The 22133-nt window shown below is 41.9% G+C and overlaps 1 protein-coding gene and 1 long non-coding RNA gene across 2 annotated transcripts in view; one reads left to right on the top strand and one right to left on the bottom strand.

Annotated features, from left to right (window-relative positions):
* Positions 1-240: 240 nt before the first annotated feature.
* Positions 241-7679, top strand: LOC109308011. Its single transcript, XR_002100438.1, has 3 exons — positions 241-906; positions 2780-2782; positions 7669-7679. It is a non-coding gene; the product is annotated as an uncharacterized LOC109308011 (long non-coding RNA).
* Positions 7680-9568: 1889 nt separating this feature from the next.
* DNAJC1 (DnaJ heat shock protein family (Hsp40) member C1) overlaps positions 9569-22133 on the bottom strand; it is a 190008-nt gene continuing 177443 nt past the window's right edge. The window contains exons 10-12 of the mRNA XM_019532204.1: positions 13945-13993; positions 11807-12276; positions 9569-10288 (exon numbers count right to left, since the gene is read on the bottom strand). Of these exons, the coding sequence (XP_019387749.1) occupies positions 10220-10288; positions 11807-12276; positions 13945-13993 (588 nt within the window). The 3' untranslated portion in view covers positions 9569-10219. The remainder of the gene's footprint in view (positions 10289-11806; positions 12277-13944; positions 13994-22133) is intronic.

The raw sequence follows: 22133 nt of genomic DNA, 5'->3' as shown, positions 1-22133 counted from the left end.
AGGCTGGGGCACATGACTTACGAGGAGAGGCTCAGGGAACTGAGCTTATTTAGTCTGCAGAACAGAATACGGAGGGGGGAATTTGATACCAGTACCTGTAGGGTGGTTCCAAAGAGGATGGAGCTAGACTTCTCAGTGATGGCAAATGACAAAACAATGAGCAGTGGTCTCAAGTTGCAGCAAGGGAAGTTTAGGTTGGATATTAGGAAAATCATTTTCACTAGGAGAGTAGTGAAGCACTGCAACAGGCTACCTAGAGAGGTGGTAGAATCTCCATCCTTGGAGATTTTAAGGCCCAGTTCGACAAAGCCCTTGCTGGAATGATTTAGCAGGGGATGGTCCTGCTTTGATCAAGGGGGTTGGACTAGACCTCCTGCGGTCCCTTCCAACCCTAATTTTCTGTGATTCTATTAAAAATTATCTAATGTACCTGAACCCTGCAGCTTATTCTAAGGCAGTTTTGGAGCACAGAAAAGGTCATAGCATCGAAGAGTTTATAAAGCAAAGACCAAGGAGTCAAAGGCAGTGCATCTAGTAACAAATCCATTCATGTGCCTGTATCTCCATATATCACACCTCATTCAACTGGGAATAGGTAACTTCAGTTGCATGGACCTACTATAAGAACTCTGTGACTGTTTGCACTTTTATAAGTGAGTATTTTTTCAATGTTTCATGAAGACAGAATTTTTTGGAGAAGTTTTAGAGTCTTCATTCCATGTCCTTAGGGAAATCCTGTCTAGTTAATCTCCTGCAGTGGGGCAATGTGGAGGCAGTGTATTGGACAAAAGGGAAGACGGGGGGCAGCAGTATTTTTACTAAAATTAACTTACTCTTCAATCCTATTGTTTTCAGTGAGTCACAATGATGCATCCTCCTGTTGGAGCTGATATCTTCTGTCTTTGTGTTGCTTATCAAGCCCTACATTACAATCTCCTTGCTGGCACTTTGCACAACATTCCTTGTTCAGACCCATGATGATTTACTGGGGGCTCCTCTGGAAGCAACATAATTTGAGCACCCAGCACTGCTGACAAGTAACAACTATGTTCTTCAAGAATCTTCTGAAGAATCCCACTGCACAGTACCCCTTATTTCCAACTGTCTGAAAGTTATTCAGATTCCGCACGCATGGGAACTGCAAGAGCTGTGCCAGTCAACTCAGCCTAGACAGCAGAATCATCCAGCAACCATGCCTGCTGAAACGGTCACGTGGTCTGACCTTCCCTGGATCTTTTGAATCTGGATCTGTTCAGGTACTGAGTGACAGTTAAGAAATGTAGGATAACATTTTCAACAAAGAAGTCTCTGTATCTTTGATACCCTCTCAGCTATCCACAAAGTTGTCACTCATCAGCAGAAATAACAATCCTCTTTGCAACATCAACCAAGAGGGCTATTTAAACTGAGAATAAAACAAAGCATTTGTCAAGTATGTTTTCTGTTCTAAATCTCAGGCCCACAAGTTTGATATGAGGACAAGGAACTGTAAATCATTTCCTTATTTTTTTGTGTATGGAAATCAGCTCTCGGTTCCTAAGTGCATGGAATTCCATCACTTGAGACAAATGGATTTTGAAAATAAAAGTCATGTGTTACAATTCAAGCTCTTCCTCCCTCTACCAGTCTCTTTTGTATTCTGGGAACATGCTCATGACAATGTACTGAAGGTAGAAATCCAGCGCCTGGTTCAAGCAGGTGCCACAGCAAGGGGGTTCTAAGGGAGAACAGCAGTCAGGAGTCTTAGTCAGAGTACTGACTGTTACAGGTTACCTTTAAAACATTTTAAATTTGTGGAATGTTGTGCAGTCATAAAAAGTAGTTTCAGGGTAGTCACAGGTGTAAGGCTTAATGCAGTCTTGTACTTGCACAACTGTGACTTGGCACTAGAGGACCTAGCAAGCAGAGGTGTGGACAGGAGCCAGGACTCTCTACCTTCTCTGAGGGGGAAGAGGAGGGGGGAGGATGGCATGCAATTCAGAGGCGGAGAAACCACCATGGGGACTGGCCTCACAGAACCCAGCCAGAACAGTGGGTGGGAGGGGAAAATAGTTTTTTTTGGAGGAAAAAACCCCTAAAGAGAAGTAAAGATACACCCCAGGGAATTACGCAATTATGTACCTGTGCAATTTTGCACATAAAAAAGTATGACCACACATAATTGCATAATTTTGCATAATTTAACCAGACAGGGTCTGTGCCTCCACCTCTGCGGGGCTCCCAGCTCAGAGTCCCACATGGAGGCACCAAGCATGGCAGCATGTGACCGGACAGCTGATGAGTGGGGAGGGGAGCTCCTGCCTGCAGGGGTGGGGGGTGCAGTTTGTGGGTGGGCATGGCAGTATGTGGATGGGTGTGCCCCCCCGCCACACCTATGATGCACAGCCCCCACTACCATTGGCAACAGCAGCAGTAGACCCTCAGGGCACTCATGGCCTCAGCAGACAGAGCCCCCTCCCTGCCCCATGGTGCATTGTTCCAGCTGAATCCCAGGGGCTGCACATGTTGGTACAGCCTGGCCCACTGGCACACATCTTCGGACCAGACAACTGGCTGTGCCAGCACATGGAGCTCGTGACACTGCAGTGGGCAGCTCCTCCCTATTGGGCCTGCCTGGGCCAGCTCCAGCAGGAATCTATATGTGGAGACAGAGTCCACCCAGCCCGATGACATGCAACTCCCCAAAGCTCCCAGTCCATGCACCATCAGGCTGGGTAGGCTCTGTGCCTGCAGGTGCAGCTTCCTGCAGGAGTACAGGAAGCTGCATGTGCAGGCATAGAATGTTGAATGTTTGTGCATATTATTTGTATTTATTCTCCTTTCCCCCCCCCAGCGAAATGAAGTGCACAAAAATCCAAAATTAAGTTGCAGAATCTTGCATGTTTCACTGAATTGGGAGCAAGTCAGGCAGGGACTTGGGTTAGCACTCAAGCAGGGCACACCTGGGTGCTCAGAGTGGTCAAGATGTGCTGGGGATTGCACTGGGGGGTGAGGGGGGGAAGAAAGGCAGGAGAGGGTGTTGGCTTGAGGCCAGTACCACCCTCAGTGGGCAGTATTGTTCAGGAATGGGAGTGGAAAGGGCTGGGACTGATGTATCCTGGGATGATAGAGAAATGAAACTAAGAGCACTTTATTTTCCTGGAGCAGACCAACAACAGTTTGCAATGAACTGGGTAAAACAGATCAAAGATAATATTCACCTGAATCAACATAACTTTAAAACATTTAGAGGGTACTTAGGATGGTGTTACAGGTTACCTTGTAACTATCATAAAGGGACTAAAAATGTGATAATTCACCCATTAAAGGGTGCTAATCTGTGCTAACTCAAAATACTTTCTTGCAATAAAAACAGACATAGCTCTTCACCTAATAACTGATCTGAAGCTCAACAGCTACACAGGGAAGTTCCATTTTCATGCATTAACCTTTATAACTATTAATCCTTTCCTCCATTAGTTCAGCACACAAGTGTCCCACTCATCTGGCCTCAGCCCGATCTGCCAGTGAGGCTGGGATGTAGGGCTGATCTGGTCCCTGGGGCTGCATCATCTGGTCCATAGGATTTCCATAGCTCAGGAAATTTCAGGGTAGGATGAGCAGCAGCAGTGTTGCCATGGCTCTGTGAGGGGTGGGCCTGAAGGCATATGAAAGGATTCCTAGTATGGGATAAGAATTGGGCACAGAACCTATACCATGGGCATCTGCTGCAACTGAAGGAATGGCACTTTCTGATGGTACAAATCTGTCTTTGACCCCCCCCCTTCAAGGTGAGCTGAGGCCTTAATCTTCCACATGTGAGACAGGGAGATTAATCTGCCTTGGTATTCAGGAGATCTGAGATGTCCACTATGGACAAGTATACCTGATGCATAAGTGCTACAGGGAGACAACTTCTCCACAGACAGGCTGGAGCATTGTCACAGGTGCCCTGCTCCTGAGAGCGGAAGAACAGCTCGGGAGAGACCCCTAGCGGCAAGAAGAGGGAGCTCAGCTGCCAGTCACCAGGGCAGCCAGAGGCAGGGGCTGGTTGCTAGGGCAACCGGTGGGGCCAGCTGAAAGGAAGGGGCAGAGCCTGGCCCATATAAGCCCAGGTAGGAGGCCAGTTCCCCTCTGGCGACGGAGGGAGGAGGAGCTTGGCTAGTACAGCCAGAGGGGAGAATTCTGACTGTGTGAGCATCCCTTGGTCACTGCTGGGGTTGGAGTGTTTTCCTGGTAGGGACTGAATGTTGTTTGGCCAGATGGTCTAGCTTTTTATGTTATAGGTCAGGGGCTCTGTGTTTTTGTGTTTGCTGTTTTAACTGGAGGACTGGGTGAGGCTATTAGGGGTTGGAGGAGGCCTCATAGGGACTCCACAGTAGCGTGGGGACCCTGGTGCCAGAGAGGGCGCAGCATTTGGTGTGCGTCAGCCCCAGCCCCAGAGCAAGGGGGACCATGAGGAGCCTGGAGAGAGGGCCGCGAGGAGTGAGAAGCCCCAGAATAAGGGTGGGGGGCAATGAGAAGCCCCAAGGAGGTAATGGAGAGGGCCAAGCCACAACAGGGCTCAGGTCAAAAACTGTCAGTACCATCTGTGAGACTTGGGCTGCACTGTAGGGATGGAAGAGGAGCTCCAGATATGCACCCCAGTGCCAGGGGGTGCTAAATTGGGCAGCCTCCCCGCTAATTACATCAGTCAATTAATCAATTAAGATTAAAGCATGGCAGGAAAGTAAGCAGGCAGTTGGCCCATAACAGGAGGGCAGAGCCCCCAATAGAAAGGCTCCAGTAGAGATACTCCTGTCACAAGCATGTTCTGTACTGTTCATTGATGTAAAGCAGTGTGTTTTGTACATGATGCCACCAAAGGTGGATGTAGGCTTGGCAAACTCAACTTAATGCACCAAGCTCTAATACACTGATAGAGAGGTCTACCTCCTCCATGGGCCTGTGCCTGGAACATAAAGCCAGTCATCAAAAGGAAGAAACAGGAAAACAAGACTAGACTACAGGCATCTCTTGCTTGCTGTAAGTGCTGTTAGGCAGCAGGTGCCACTGAAGACTATTTCTGCTTATGGAACCACTGACTCTCTTCTGGGCAGTTCCTCAGAGTGACATGCCAAAGGAGCAGCAGCAGCAGAGAATGAATGTTGAGCATGCCTATGAGAGGAACAGGGCTGATAACTTCAGTTCCCTCTTAGAACTGTGTGCACAAGCTCCCAGGGCATGCAGATACCCTTGGAGTCCTTCAGTTTTTGAAGTGCTTCATCATTTCTCATGCTAAACCCTGTGCCATAAAACAGGAAGTCCTTAATATTTTGGCCCTCCTTTGGAAAAACCTGACCTGTGCAGACAAGAGGATACTTAGCAATTGCCTCAACTGCCAGAGCCATAGCTCACAAGGCAATATTAGCATCACATAGGATTGCTTGCAAGAAAGTCTGTGGTACCTCTTGCCCCTCTACAAATATGGGGTCATAGTGCTTTTTTCCTACTACAATGGTAGGATTCCACAGACATTAGCAACACACTCATGTAAATGCAACTTGTACCCATCAAGGATATAGTGACAGTTTGCTGAACTAAAGACTGGCAAAATAATATAACTCCTTTTCTGAACACATTCAAGCATTTTGGCTTGAACTGAACTACTCCCCTTTCTCATTGCCAGTAGAGATGGGCAAAGAGGACTACATGGAAAGAGTGTGAAAAATAGGTTGTACCTTTCGGAGGACCTTGATACTTCATGTCTGCACTTCTAACAGTTGACAGATAAGCAGCCACTGTCTGCCAGACCGTTAATGGATCCGGCTGAGCTACCTTTGTTGGGATGGAGAGCTGTAAGATGTAGTTAGGCTGCATAAAAGCTTACCTAAAAATAAATGTGAAGGATCTGAACCACACAGAGCATCAGGTTCTGATGGGCTCTTAAAGTACTGATTTGGTGTTTTTAAGGCAGGGACAAGTCTCAGTTGAGGAATAAGACAGGGATGGATTAGATCAGCCAGTATCAAACATAGACCCAAAAAATTATTTTGATCCAGGGGAGGCCATGCTAGGCAGAGGACTTTTGTATACTGAAGCCAATAAACACGATGCTGGATAAACCAAACCTACTCCCAACCTAAAGGGTAGCCTAAAACCCCAAAGCCTGTCAGGCTGTATCAGAAAGACTAGGTAGGAAACCTGAGATCACTGAGCCAGGAACCGCAAGGTTTGCCAGGGCACCATGGCAGGTCAGGACTCGAGTCAAGAAGTGGCTGAGGCCTTTAAGCTGAAGCAGCAGATGGTGCTGTGCTGCACTGTTTAAAATGGACAGAGCCTCTGCTGGTAGTGCTAAGTAACTGGAGGCAAGGCCAACATCCACTGGAACCATGGATGGATTTGAATACAAAGGCAGAGTGCTCCTGGACAAAAATTTCCGAGGATCAGACAGGATCAAAGGCATCAGTTCCAAGTGCAGTGCAAAGGTACTCTGTGTCATGACTGACAAAGCAGGCTGTTAAGGAGATGACAATGATGGGGAATGGAACAACCATATTCCACCCAGATGCAGTAGAGACTGGGCTTTTCAGCACCAGACACTGGAAACACACTGCTCTGCTGAAGAGATATGAAGGATCATCTACAGCAGGTGTCAGCAACATTTTGCAACAGTGGGCTGCTTCAGTGGGGCTCAGCTATATGAGCAGACTGCTTCCAGACCAGCCCATGCTGCTGCCACGAAACCTGGAACTGCACAACCTCCACCACCACTCTCCCCTCCCTATGCTGTCCCTGCTTCTCCTTACTGCCCAAGCAAACCCCCCCCATCACTGCAGAAGCCTGCAGAAGCCCACCCAATCATGCAAATACTAAAGAAAGCCGTCTCCTCCCTCTCTTTGCAGGCCGAGTAAAATGGCTCTGTTGGCTGTAGATTGCCAACCCTTGATTTAGGCTGCCTTATCTCTCGCTTTCTTAGTAGTGGTATGAGGTCTACTGCTGGAGCTGGGAGACAATACCAGAGCCTTGTTGCTAGGGGGCATTGCAAGCTTTAACAGTATATGTAGAGGTGGGGGTGGGGAAGGCGCACTAAAGTCTTGGACTAGGGTGGATAAGGCAGTGGAGAAGCTTGCTTCCTTGAGACCTGGATATGGGACCTCCTTTAGGAGCCAGTCTTAGGGCTGCAACCTACTGCTGGTCTCCATGTAGCTGAGGAGATGGAAGCCCTCTGAAAAGCCAGTGCCAGAGGATGCACAGAACCCACCTTGAGTCTCTGGTCCTTTGCTTGAAGGCAAGCTTTGTGGTCTGTGTGTCATGGATGTAAGAAACCTAACAAGTGGTGCATTTCCCAGAAACATGGGAAACCTAATCCATGCAGGCATCTGATGTGTCCAGTCAATGCAAGCATAGCACTACAGCAAGACATGCATAGCTTAAACTCCATGGACTGGGAAGAAACCATAATGACACTTTAAGCAATAACATAAATTCCCTACTCTAGAAGAGAAGATATAAGAGACAGCCAACAACGGGAAGACAACCCCAAATACAGTACTACCTGCGCTGCAGTAAAAATTACAGGGCCTGAAGAGGTGCAAACTTCAAACGAGAAAAACTACTAGAAACTAATATGCTTTTTTTCTTCCTTGAAGAGAGAGAAACAACAATGAAAATAATAATTGCATCAGTAAAATAAGCAATACTTTGAAGGAAGGGCTTGAGTAGGGCTGCACACACAAATCAGCAGAGTGATGCCTGTAGCCTTGGTGTCTGACAGGAACAAGAACCAGGAAGTAAGTATTACTCTTAATCCACTTGGCACAGGGAACAAGGAGTGGTGGAACTATAACATACTCAACAGGCACTGCTAAAGTGAAACATTTCTGAGTGTGAAGTGCATGTGTACCCACTGTAAGGATGGCCATGGGGACAAGTGCTCACAGGAGAACTGCAGTTTTTGTTTCACAGGAGATTTGTAGGACTGATCCTCAAAGTCAGAAGCCTTTAAAGCTCCCTGTTGCCATTTTAAAACATAGGGACACTGAGTACATGCGACAGCAAGGCTCCTGGAGAATTCTAATTAGATTAAGCAAGTCTACTCCAACACGCTCTAATTACAAGGGGTCGGAGCAGGCGCCTCACATGTATATAGGCACCCCCTGTTATTAACTTGTAGACTGAGGTCCTTGTGAAATTTTTTCTGCTCCAAAGTGGAACAGAAAGTAAATCTCTGAAATTTACTGTGAAATAAAATTTAAAAAAAAATCATTATGGCTCAATCAGAACATTTTGTTCAATAAAATTAATATTTCATTTTAATTTTGAGACTTAAAAACTAATCTAAAATTAACAAAACAACTGAAAACGTTCCATTTTCAAAATGCTGAAACAGAATACTTTCATACAACTAAAATAACCTTTTTACCTCTCACCTGCAAGACTAAAATTCTAATAGTTATACTTTTTCTGGCAGAAAATAATTCTGTTGAAGTTTGACTAGCTGTAATCTTGTAGGTCAACAAATATAACTGATTCAGTTTGGATCTGCAGGTGCCTCTTGTTCACTGAAAAATAAAAACCAAGCCTCAAAAGCATATCAGAATATCATATGTTATTTTGCAACTGAATGTTGAATAATTCTGGAAGCTGTGATAGCTCTCACAGATGAATAAATACTCTCTCCAAAGTACTGACATAATTTTGAAAGTCCTTCTGACATCTAACCATTATAATCTCTCTTATAGTTTCCATCGCTTTTCAAAAACACCTCAAAACAAATGATGAACCATACCTAAATGCTGTTTGTTCAATGCTCAAAGGTAAAAACAAGGTAGCAAAAATATAAAAGTGTAAGAAAATGAAAATATGGCATAAATATTAAAATACTGGAGGGGAAAATCATCTAAATTTTAAATCAAATTCTGTAGTTCCAAATACAAAGATATATCAAATACAATTGTATACTCTCAAGTATTTCTTCATTTAAGAACATTTTAATTTAGAACAGGTGAGACTATGACTAAATAAGACTATTACTTGATATAACCCTATGTTATCCTTTCAGATACAATGAAAAAGCAAATACAGGGCAGACAGCAGGCTGGCAACACATAAATGCATGTGAAGACTGAGGGCATAAGAATACCCAGTGGCCTAAAATACAACAAATTTAATTTAAAGTATGTGGTCATATATTTGTATATGTGTACATGTTTTACTTACCTAGAAAATACAGATGCATGTGTATACTGCGTATGTATAATGAACTGTTTGGAAAATAACAAAACCCCAGAATTTAAAAAAATAGATCTCAACAATCTCAGGTTTGCTTAAATTTTCTCATAAAAGTTTTCAAATGTTAGCCTCCTTTAAGGCATGCCTTGTACCAGAGCTGTCAGGCATATGGCCCACTGGCTGGATCCAACCTACAGAGCTGTTTCACTTAGCCTATGGAGCTCTCAGAGGGCCCATGAATTTGGGGATGGAGCCTACACCCAAATTCCCTCCTGTGGAGTCCCACTGGAGATGGATGTCTGCAGCAGTGGGGATGGGAAGGCAAATGACAGCTACATTAACCTCTGTACCGTCACTTGCCTCACCACTGCTGTTAGTTCTGGATCTAGCCTGCAAGGCTCCTTATGGTCAGGATCTGGATTCAGGGCAGAGCATAGTTTGACACTCCAGCCTCAAATCCTTTATATCAGTGGAGGCCAATCTTCTGGCAAGCATGCCACAAGTTAAGCCCTACACACCCCGCCACATGCCATTCTGATCCCCTTCCTGCACTGTTGTCTGCTCCCTGTGCAATCTGCTACTCTGTTTTTTGATCCTTGGCATACCTGCTGTTGTGCTGCCTGACCCCTCCCTGATTTGTCATGTCATACAGGAACTTCCCAAGCCACCTGTGCCACATGTTGGCCACTCCAACTTTAGATTTTGCATATTCATTCACACTGAAGTCATCAATTCTTGCATTCAATAAATTATCTGTGTGTTCTAAAAACCTATCCTCCTAGACTATATACAATAAGATGTCTGTTTAGACAGCTCTCCAATACAAAAAATACATTTTGATTCTTTTTAACACAGAAAATGTTAAGCAACGTAACAGAAGATTTATTAATATTATCGTTATTTTCTCTTACTAAGGCACATAATGTATAGAAATACTGAGGTACAAAAATGCAAATTACTGCATCTGAGATTTAAAATATAATCTCATTCTGGAAAAGGAGAAGTAAAATTCTTCTGCTTAGAATATTCAGCTTTTAGCCATTTTTTTCTTTTGTACCAGTTCAACAAGCAACTTGTATCTTGCCACACATTCTTCCTGTAAAAATGAAGAAATGAAAACATTTATCTTTGAAAAATTAACTGTGATTTGAATCCTCATATTGTTTTGACTGTACACATGCTACTTCACTATATAAAGCTGCTATTTATATTTTACTTTGAGAAAAAAACCCAGAAAAATATTTACCCGTGTGTTGAGCTTGCAGGAGAGAAGATGAATCTATACTTGATGAAAAATAGGTTAAAAAACCCAAACCTTTCACTTTGGGTTTCTCAAAAGATAGCTGATAAATGACTTTATCAGATGAACAACTTTAGAGGCCAGACAAAACAGGAAAGTTTGCCTTATATTAACAAACACTTTCTATCTTGATAATGGAGAATCAGCAAAATTTCACAATACTGTCAATAGCAGTTTTAAAAACGAATGCCCTGTTCATTCCTGGGTTTTTTGAACATTCAAAGAAATACCAAATGACTATTCCAGAATCCGCTTGTGTATGGAAGCTGTTGTTCTGGCAGCCTTCAAATCCAGAGAAGCCCTTACTATCATCTTGATCTAGCAAGCCCATTAACCCATGCGCTGAAATGATTTTCTGAGCCAGAAAGACTGTTTTGGAACCACTCACATGTATTCTTCCCTACCATAACACCAGTGAGATTAATGTACCCTGATGCTTTAATGCACTGAGACTCAATTGTACAGCATCTAGATTGCCACTACCACTGGGCTATTTCTGAACGTGGCAAAAAACATGGATCATGAACACAATGCCTACCTTTGTTCTGCGCAGAGCTTTTCTACCAGGCAATTTCAAAGAGATTATAAAGATCCAGCCCACAGAGCCCCTTCATTCAGTCCCTGGTGCTGCACCTGGGCCTCAGGTTGGGCCGTACACCACACACAGCATGTAACCTGCGCACAGGGTCAGTCTGGTACAGGACCCAAGCTGCATGCGGCCCCATATGGGGCCAATCTGGGACTCCCTCTGCATGCTGGATCCAGCACCCTGCAGTGTGCATCCCGGACCAGCTGAAGTGAGCCTGACATCCCAGACTGCTCTGAGCGGGCACCATGTGCATCTCATGTCCCAGAGCAGGAGCTGCATGTGGCATAGTTCCGGACTGGCCAGAGTGAGTACTGGATCCAGCGTGTTATTGGTGGGGTGGGGCAGGGAGGGTTTGCAGGACAGATTTTCTAACACCAGATCTGACCCTGAGAATTTATTTTAAAACTTACAGCTATTTTCCTTTTAGCCTTTTAAGTCTTAATTATGGGGCAAGGACTGGTATTTTAAATGGCAGCTCACCTTAATCTTTCCAACACACAGAACATAAATACAATTAAGTGATGGACATATTTATATCAATATTATTATTATTAATAGGGAAATAACCGAATTAGTTGGGCATATCTGGGAAGATAGCAACAGGCTGGGTTAATGATCCTATGCTTCATTAGGGACTCAATTCCTTTAGCCAGTTGCTAATCAGTAGGAAATGCCCTCTCCATGTTATAATAGTATTCTAATCCCATATAAAAGAGCAACATTACCTTACTTTTACCAGGGACACATTTTGCTATCTTATCCCAGCGGTCTGATGTTCCTTTTGGATACTGCTGTAAGGCCAGTTCAAGAAGCTTCTGTTGATTTTGAGTCCACAGTTCTTCTGAGCTGCGACTTTTCTCTTTTTTCCTATTATTATCATCATCACTATCTTCATCCTCTTCCATGTTATCAAAGTCTTTCTGGCGCCTTCCTCTACCCTTGTCTTCTGCCACCTCTTTCATCTCTGCTAGAGTCATTTCAGGTGCTTTAGCCATTTTTCGTTTGCGATGTCTGGTTTCACTTGTCATGGGCTCCCTGTAATCTGGTGGAACCTCCACCTGTTGTGGGTCACCATGATAGTTATCTTCTTCCTCATCATCTCTTTCTCGCTGAGTGATTATATGGTCTGGCAAATTCACAGTGGCATTTTTGGGATTCTGGGCCAGGGTTTTAAGTTCAGAGAGCTTAATGATACCTGCTGGGAACAGTATTATATGTAAACATCACCAAAAATTAAATGAAAAGGGAATTGGTTGGGGACTAACATTTACAACCTGAGAGAGATATGGGACAGAGCTCACATGACTGAGATACCAAAGGAAAGAGTCACCCAGAAGCCACACGACTACAGAAGGAACAGGTTGTGGCACAACCCCTCACTCCCTGGGCTAGTAGATCAAGCAATAGAAAAAGACAGCATACTGCAGAGGTGATGAGGCATGGCTTCCACCAGACCATTTCAAAATACTAAGGGCAACTTTCTGCAGTTTAGATTTTTAAAATATTTTAAATGAATTTTTTCTCACAAAAAGACCCAAAGCTAGTTACTCCCTCTGGACACAGTCCATGAGGATCCCAGAACGTGGAATGATTTCTGTCATTCCTAATGCATTTTCATGGCTTTTCCAGTTACTAATCACATAATGGTGAGTAGCCATATATGACTGCTCAAAACATTCATTCTATCTGTTCTTCTCAGAGTCACAGATAAGGAATAAATCCCAGGGAAATACAATAAAAGGTCATGAACACATGAAATAAAATTGCATGCATCTTTCCTTCCCTTTTTTGTTTCATTGTTATCCTTTTTTTCCTCCATCCATACCCAAATCAGTTTCATATCCATCTCTCTGCCTAATTGTTATCCATTTTCTCTCTTTAATTTTTTCTTGGAAGATCACTTTCTTCTTTTCTCTCATTCTTGTCTTTCATATTTACCCCATTCTCCCTCCACCCACTGACAGTGAATCTTGCCTGCCTTGCTCCACATGTATTCTTGTCCCCCTTGTCCTGTATTCCATGGTAGTGTAGCACTCTTGCAGGTCAGTTTCATTCTATTACCTCCTCCCCAAATCTTTTGAAGGAGAAGTGGCAAAAAAGCAAGACTGGAAATTTTTTAGAATATTATAAAACTTTACGATCCTGAGAAAAATTAGACGACTCTAATGTTTTATTGGTTGAGTGCAGTATGCGTCCAGCTTTCTTATTACACTAACCTAAGACACTGTACTTCTATGCTCTGTCCTAGTTGTAAAAGACACAATCAAGCCTGTGCATGACTTGACTTGTTTAGCTCCTTCTGCACCAGGGCCCTACTGAGGAATGCAGTGAACTCTGTCCTCCAGCCCTGCATTAGAAATAATAAGTGCATTTTGCTTTGAGCATTCTCACAAGTGTGAATTCACTATTACAATCATGACAGCCTGCATTTTTATAATCTATTTTGAGAACCTTTGCAGAAATAATACTGAAACACTTCCTCCAAAAGCGTGATAGTGGATTTAATTGCCATTATAATAACAAGCAATTAAGGGGTTAAAATATAAACCATATGCTGGTAGGAGTACGTGGGCAGCTGGTAAATCTGGAGAAGGGTAAGCAATAAGAAAAAGTTTGGGAATCTCTACCACAGAGAAAGACTGAAGACATGGTCTTTATGTAGCCAGCTTTACACAGGAACAACTTGCGCAGAATGCCTGTCAGCCTCCGCACCAGATGAGTGGGTGTAGCGCAGTACTTCCACAGACCATACAATGAAGGCCATAAACTCTCTCTCCACAGATTACACTGAAAGTTGCAGAATGAACTATACATTGCTTCTGCATAGCTATAAATCTCATTTTATTTTTAAACAAATACAAACCTGGAGTATATGTAACAGACTCCTTCAGTTGTTTTGCTTTCAGAGTAACCTGTTTCAAAAAAAATAAAAAAGCTTAATTCAAAAATTGCATTTTTAGCACTTCATAGTTAAAAATATCACAAACAACTTATGCAAAATAGATTTTTAATACATAAAAACACTGCTATGCTATCATACTATGCTCTTCTGCTAAGTCTTAATCAAGAGCCATGCCAATTTTAAATCATTAAACAGATTTATCTTTGGGGCTTAGCCTAATCAGATAGTTTATTTTTAAAAATGATGTAAACTAAGTTGTATTTGATATATATTCATTAGCACCACAGATTATTACAAGTGATAGTTTAACTTTTCAGCATTTATTTCTTTATTGTTAAGCCTTAAATTCCAAACCTTAAAATTATATTAGAAAAGGATGCGGCATGGTTGAGAACTTTTCTGCTAGACACTGGTCCCCCGGTATAAAAAGTCTGCATGCCCAGTAAGATGCAGTGTCCTAATGGGCACAAAACCCAGAATAAGCAGCTTTTGCAACGAGACATTTGGAAAATGAGCATGAGCAAAAACAGCTATTCTGAAACACTGGTAAAATGAAGTAGGAAAAGAGTTATCTGCACATGAAGACCCAGAGGATCAAGGGCTGGACATTCATACCAAGTAGCCATTTTCACTTGTATAGAGGGAGAAGACAAACTAGACTTAATTGTGAAAGTAAAAGCAGCAGCAAACTTTGATTTTTTTTCCCTGCCAAAATAATTATTTTGGAGCTTTCTTTTATACCCTATACAAGCAGTTAAATCACACATAAGCAGGAAAAATCACAAGCCCAATTTAAAAAATAACTGTTCTTGCAGTTTTCATATGAAAAAAAAAAAATCACTCCATTTTTTTTTTTTTTAGAATGCAGGCTCTTTAGACATGAAGAAAAGATACAAAATTAAATTGACTGATATGAGCTGAATAAAATGCAAAATGTAAATATACACTAATTTGAGAGATGCATATTCCAATGTTTGCAATTTTCTTTTCAGAAAAGTAGAAGGTGTTAGTTGTACAAACAAGAAAGGATGTACACTCAAAACAATGAAACAGTAATGTAATCGACCTGAAAGTCATCTCTTTAAATAAAGATTTATGAAGTTAGTGGGGGAGGAAGGAAACGAATAGGGAGAAAAGTGCCTTGTAGTTGCATCGTATGTTAGACTAGTCCTGGGAACTACACATTTATTTAGTGTTAGCATTACAATGCATCTGATGCACTGTGAGCTTACTCTGCCAAGGGACCTACTTAATTCCCATTTTCACAGATTCTGCAGAAACTGTGAAATTCAAGATTGTCTGCAAAAATCAACAACTGAAAAAACTTAAAAGTAGTAAAATGCTAGCTCCCCAGTTGGAGCCAGTGGTCCTCACTGCCAAGAGCAAAAAGTGCCGCAACACAAAGGGCAGCAGACAAGATGGCAGCTGCCCCCTTGTCCCCCTCCTTCCCCCCCACCAAGGCCTCTCCATTAATCAGCGCTGAGAGGCAGGACTGCTGAACGGTAGCCAGCAATAAAGATGGCAACCACCCCCTTGACCCTACTTCCCAACGGGGTCTCAAATCAGTGCCAAGGTGCATAGCCACCACAAAATGACCACAGAATTAGAACTTTATGCTGCGATCAACCTGTGAAAATTGGTAAGTCTACCCCATTATTTAGGGAGATCTCCTACTTAAGCCTTTCTGATTCAATTAGTCAATAAGCTACATCTCTGCTATGGGTGTGCAAAATGGACCGTATTCGATTCAGATTCAGCCCAAGTCAGGGACAGTGATTCAATCTGTTGATTCGGATCACTGTCCCAATTCCATTCAGCTGAATCTGAAGATTTGATGCTGATTCAGAGAATCAGCAATTTGGACAGACACAACTTTAAATGCTTTTTCTACATACCTCAACGTACCAGGCGCGGGTTGTGAACGCTGCAATGGTGGGGCGGATGGACTGTCCCACAGGAGCCTGGGGGGCCCCCCTGTGTGCTTGGCAGCGAATTCAGAAGTGGACCAGAAGTGGACTCAGAAATCAGTCATGGTGGGACCCCAGGTGCCCCCCCAGACCCAGGAGACACCAGTCGCTGAGCCGGGGGGCAGAGGAGGGGTCCCCCACACATTCCCTGGTGCTTGTGGTCCACTTCTGGGTCCACTGCCAAACGCGCTGGGGACCCCCTGTGCTCCCGTGGGATGCTCCATCCATCCCAGCATCTCATCATTCATGAGCCGCTTAGTACCTTGAGGCATGTAGAAAAAACATTTAAAGCTGTGTCTATGTCCGAATTATCAAATCTTTCTGAATTCCTCTGAATCGAATCAGTGACCAAACTTCACACAGCCCTTGTCTCTACCCCATCTTCTGCTAAGATGTTAGAATGTTCAAATTCTGACATTGTTTTAATACACAATTCTCAAATATTGAGTTATAAATATATCAATATTTATGTCACAAATGCAACATTTTAAATAATAATAATACAATATAGTATTACAATCCACATTTAAGAGTCACTAATCTTCTGTTATCTATCCTATTTAGCAGTGTTTTCACTGAGTGTTTTGATGATTAAAAAGAACAAAAATAATAATTGAAGCTCTACCTATCCCTGTCCCATTTCTAACATTTGATTGCACCAGGCCAAAGAATGAAATTCCAATCTAACATCAGAAACAGCAACTGTAGCAGTGAACAGTTGAGAAATTATTTTCTCGATGACATCATTGTTTTCTCCCAAAGCATTTTCTTGAATTTGTACCACTGAATACATCTTTCACTGAAGAATATCACTTTTGAGATGTAAATCTGCTTGCAGAAGTTCACTTTTAGCAGACTTCTACATATTCCAGAAAATGTACCAGAGAAAACGTCAATTCCTCTCTTGGGAGTGGTAACTGGCAAAGGCACAGATCATATCATACAGGCTTGAAAGCAATACAGCATTCAAACCTGATGATAACATTTTCAGAACCTACACAGCTTTGCATGGCCAGCTTCAACTCTGCCATTTCCCAACTACCCACTGTTAGACTTTGCAACATGTTTTTTAAGGCACAGAAACTTTCAGTTTCAAAAGGGGGGGTGGACCTGCTGCGGCCGTGCTGGTGTGTTCAGTAGCTGTTAAGTGCTGACTGTGACGTGTGTGAGCCTAAAGCAATGCAAATAAACTGAATCACTCCAACTTCAATGCTGAATGAAGCAGAGCTAAAATTAGAGCACTTTTGATGCAATTTGTTCTAACTTTTACAGCGCAACAAACTGCTGCAGTGATCCAAAGCAACAGCTACCCTTCTCCTTTTGAAACCACATTAAGCTAATGTTTATCCATGGCTTCAGTGTAATGTTTGGAATGCAACTTCCCAATTAAAAAACCTCCAAAAGCATAAAACCAAAAATTCCATTCCATAGGATCATATTCATATGCAACTCAGATCATCATCAAGGTTTAGAACTTTAGAGCCATTTTCCAGATCACCTGTGCTAACAGAACGGTGGTAGGAGTAGACAACTTTGATCCTCTGACTAGTCCTGCTGACTAGCTGACTGCCACCCATCTCAGGTGAGTCAGTAATACCACCATGATACCTGATGGTGAACAGTATCAAGTGCTTCAGAGGGGTATAGAAAGAAAAGGGATGGATGTCTATCCTCTATCCATGGTAGGACAAGAAGAGACCATCTTTTGGGGTTACCATAGTATGCTCAGTTCTATGTCCTGACCTGAACCTAAACTGATCTGGGGTGTTTCAATTAGAGGGTCTTTGGTTTGCTTCGCTGTGAACTTGTCCAGAATGGTAGGTTTGACACTGTTCGCTAGACTGATGTGTATACAGGCAGATTTCTTCAGGGTTAACTGATTCTTGCATGTTTGAAGGAGGAAGGGAAGATTCCTTGCCTAAATTATGCATCAGCTATAATGATCAGAAATGACATCAATAACAGTGTGGGTCAGATCCATAACATTTGGATTAACATCCTTTAGATGTCCAGATAGATGAATGCACTAAGCTCTGGGAATGGGTGGAATATAGACTGGGGCGTCAGCAACCTACAGCCCATGAGCCAAATCCAGCCTGTAGAGCCAGGCATCTTCAGCAGCAGCAGGCTTTGGAGGAATTCTGGCAATGAAGGTCTGCATCTATGTTGTGCCACAGCTGGGGGTTAGGCCTGCACCATGCTGTGACTGGTTGATGAGGAGCTTTCCCAATGCCAATGGTTAAGCAACACAGAAAAGGGCTGGTGGCCCCCGAATACCACAGCTGGCCTGGTTTGGACCCAAACCATGTCTGTCCAGTCTACCACTGGGAAAAGGTTGCCAACTACTGACACAGACAGCTGATCCATCCATGCTATCTGAGAAGGCTTCTGCATATGGTACTCACTTCAGATGCAGGCTGTAGACCACCAGGATTGACGAAGGTGTTTACTACCTTAGCTGCTTTGGCAGCTGCATTCAGGTTGGTAAGAGGGTTCTAAGCACAGGCTTTAAGTAATTTATGCATCTGTTTTTACTGTCCGTGTCCAGGTTTCTGTGCACACTCTTCATCTGGTGCAGGATGTTACAAAAGCAAGGAGGTATACGTGCCTGATAGGAAGAAAGGGGCCTACTTGAAGATAAACATCAATGGTCAAAACTAGGATATGGTGATCCTTGATGTTTTGTTCTCAGGATAGAGTACTCTTGTCCCTTAGCAAGCTTTAAAATTTGCTTGTATCCAAGGGTCTCTGCAGGATCATGGATCTTGTTGCCTGGAAGGCTTTTAACCACTTATTTAGGGAGACAAAAACCTGTCCAAGGCAGGGACTAGGTTAGGAAGGCCCTGAACTTAGCATGTAGGCCAAAGTTCAGCTCTAGGTAGAATCAAAGATGGTCCATGGGAGTCCCACTGAGGCAAGTAAAAGTGTGAGGCTTTCAGCTTTGTACCTGCTGTATTGCTGATATGTATGATGAAGTTTCCCAGAACAAGTCTAGGGTATTTTACCAACCCCTGCTAACAAGCTCAATTATTAGTCCTTCAGTCTGTGGTGGTTTATAAATTAACCTAAAAGCGGTATTAGCTTTGAACCTTTGTTCTGTTGTAGGGTAAATGAATTTGAATGAAATGAGTTTAACTATCAAATTAAGAAGCTAAGATTTTAAATGCAAGAAAGCCAACATGCATTAGTAATCCTGCTGTAAAATCACACAGAAAAGACATTATATTTTGCCTAGCAAGATAGCTAAGGGAGATCAACACTGTTGTGGCCACCTTTGGCTCCTCTCAGTTAACTCAGAGTAAAATCTACTCTGAGCCTTTTGTCCACTGGGATTTTACACAGCAGGATAACTAATGAGCATTAGTTATCCTACCATAAGGGAATTCAGCATTTACCTTGACCTGCTACATCACGCAAAACTACAAACTGCATTGTCTTTACTAGAATTTTATATCATGTTAGTTAAGAACCTGTCTTAATGAAGATAAGACTTGTAAACACAAATGCATTCTTTAAATTTCATTTTTAGACTGCGAAGCTGGAGTGGGGTTTTTAAACCTGGTGATTTTACAAACCTTCTGACATTAAGGGACCAGATGCAATAAGATGCAAAGGCTCAAGCCTTTTTTTTTTCAAAATGCAGCTGTTTCCTAACTACAGAGCAAGCATGGAGTGTTTCCACAGTAGACATAACTAGCCCTTCCATACAAAGTCTAATTGTCTATAAGATCTTCTGGTTCTGTGCCAAAGTTCTGTATCAATTGCCACATGATACAGATCCCAAAATCAGTACTTCGTGAAACAAACAACAGAAGTCAGGCAAGCAGGCTTCAAATATTAAGGGTTCAGTGAAACATTCAGTCAGATAGTATTGTATGTTTTTGACATTATAGTTCAAAAAAAAGCTTTAGAAATATGTACAAGGTATCTTCCTAAAAAGAGCATTTAATATTTTGTTGATCAGAAAGACTCCATTATTTAACATACGGATTGAAAATATTCTTTGAATCCGTGTTATAATTATAGCAGGTATTTGAGATGGTTGCCACTTTTTCTAGAGTCAAAAAACATATCCAACTGAGTAACACTATCCACTATGGGACTGATCTGTCAAAAAAAAAATCCCATGATTTTAACAGGAAATTTAACTATCACATGCAGCAGCAGCTCCCAAACTCTAAGCTCACAGAAGCCTCAATGGACATAGGTTGATAAAGGCCTGGTTTGAGGATTCTTTTGATATTAGACCTGAGACAGCACCAAGCTGGTCAGTCCTTCCAAAATGAAGGCAACTCTGAGCATATGAAGCAGCAGAATTTTAGGAACCTAGGGAAATATACTGGCAAAAGTCTGTCACCCATAAAGATAGGTGGGGGTTGAGGATCTCACTTAGCTGGAGGAGCCTAAATTTAATCCAAACCCCATTTTAGGTACTTTTGTAGATCTGGGCCTAAACCTTCTCTTCCTCATTTCCCCAAAAATATTTCTCTGATTCACAGAACTGTTCTGAGAACAGATCCATTAATATACAAGGTACTTCAATCTTATGTTTTAGAGTACCACAGTATTAGACTGCCAACGATTCATGATTGCAATAACTAGGGTTTTAAAGCGTACATATTACAAGCACGTTATGTTTCACTGTGTACAATACAGATTAAGAAATCAACATTCATAAAAATGGGTTTTCTAGGGATGAAACACCTAAACAAGTCCAATGAATAAACTTGTACTTATGAATCATTTATTGTTTAGAGGTTTTCCCTAATAAGCTAATGAATTTAGTTTGTACCTTTAAAAAAAAAAAAAAAAAATCATCAAGCTCTTTTATTATAAACCATACAAGTTCAACTTTATTATATACCCAGGACCTCAGCCTAAATCTCAGAGCCTGTTAATCATTTCATCATCACTTTTTTTTGACATATGGGGAAGATCATAAAACTGCACACCTCTTAGCTCATGCTGTCAGGCACCATACTAATGAGGAAAGCCTGCTTAAATCTATCCACCTGCCTATTGTTTTGCTGCCTACCTGGTCCTCTTTCCATGCAAACAGCAAATCCTCTATCAGTTTGCTACTGCAACCTGAATTCAAGAGATTAGTGGCCACAGAGTCAAGCAGAATCAGTTTACATCCTCTAAGGCAAGCAAATGATATTACTTCACAAGTATGAAATCTGAGATCTCCTTGCCTTTAATTTAGAAAACCTGCAGTTAATAATCATATTAAAATCTGTTTTTCATGCCAGACAGTTTTTATTTCCTCTGTTTTTACAATTTGAGTGCTCTTTGTGGTTACCAAAATCATCTGCTGAAAGACATACATTAACAGTTTAAACTTTTAATCTGTATCAAAGTAGATCTTGTGTGGTCATGTATATTTTATAATTTCACATACACATTTCTTACTTTAAATTAGCAATGCTACTTGTATCACTTGTAATACATCTTTGTTAGGCTTAGAATTATTCAAATGGAACAATGTTAATTTGCCAGGAATGTCAGATTTTAAGCTCTTTTCTTAATTTATGGTACAGATTTTTCACAGTTTAGAAAATTCAGAATTTAATTTTTTTAAGATCAATTTTTTCTTTAAGTATTAAAGGACAAGAATAAGAACTGAGCCTAAAGCTAGATTCAGTAAGGAAAATGGGTCAAAGAACAGATGTGTGGAGGCTGACAGAGAACACTTGTACAGGTAACCAGGTCAGCAGGCAGGAACTGATTAGGGTAAACCGAACCCAGTTTTCCTCTCATAATCAAAACACTTGAAGAAACCAAATCTAATTAATACCACAAGGCAACTGCAACAAAAATGATTTTATAAGTCATGTTGCCTTTTCAATTACAAATATAATAAGACCTTGTTATATTGATTATGTTATAAACTAAATTTTGATGGATTAACATAAATTAAGTACTGATATTCTCATATTATACTCCTATTTACCAATTTTACATAATTAGATGGGTACACTGAGCCTGGCTTAATCTGGTCTATTTTAGAGTTGGTGGTATATTTGCTGGTTAAAGGATGATTTCCTGAAGTGATAGTAAAAAGACTATTTTTACTTCAAAAAGCCAAAGTGATAGGCAGTGAAGTCAGAGTTATGGGTCTTATCATATGTTTCTTATAAACCTCCACCTGCAAGGAGAAGTAGGTAAGTTATAAAATTAAGT

Source organism: Crocodylus porosus, unplaced genomic scaffold (genome assembly GCF_001723895.1).
Source record: "Crocodylus porosus isolate Cpor-Errol unplaced genomic scaffold, CroPor_comp1, whole genome shotgun sequence".
Classification (NCBI taxonomy): domain Eukaryota; kingdom Metazoa; phylum Chordata; order Crocodylia; family Crocodylidae; genus Crocodylus; species Crocodylus porosus.
The sequence above is the reverse complement of the archived record's forward strand: the minus strand, read 5'-3'. Positions and strand labels throughout refer to the sequence as shown.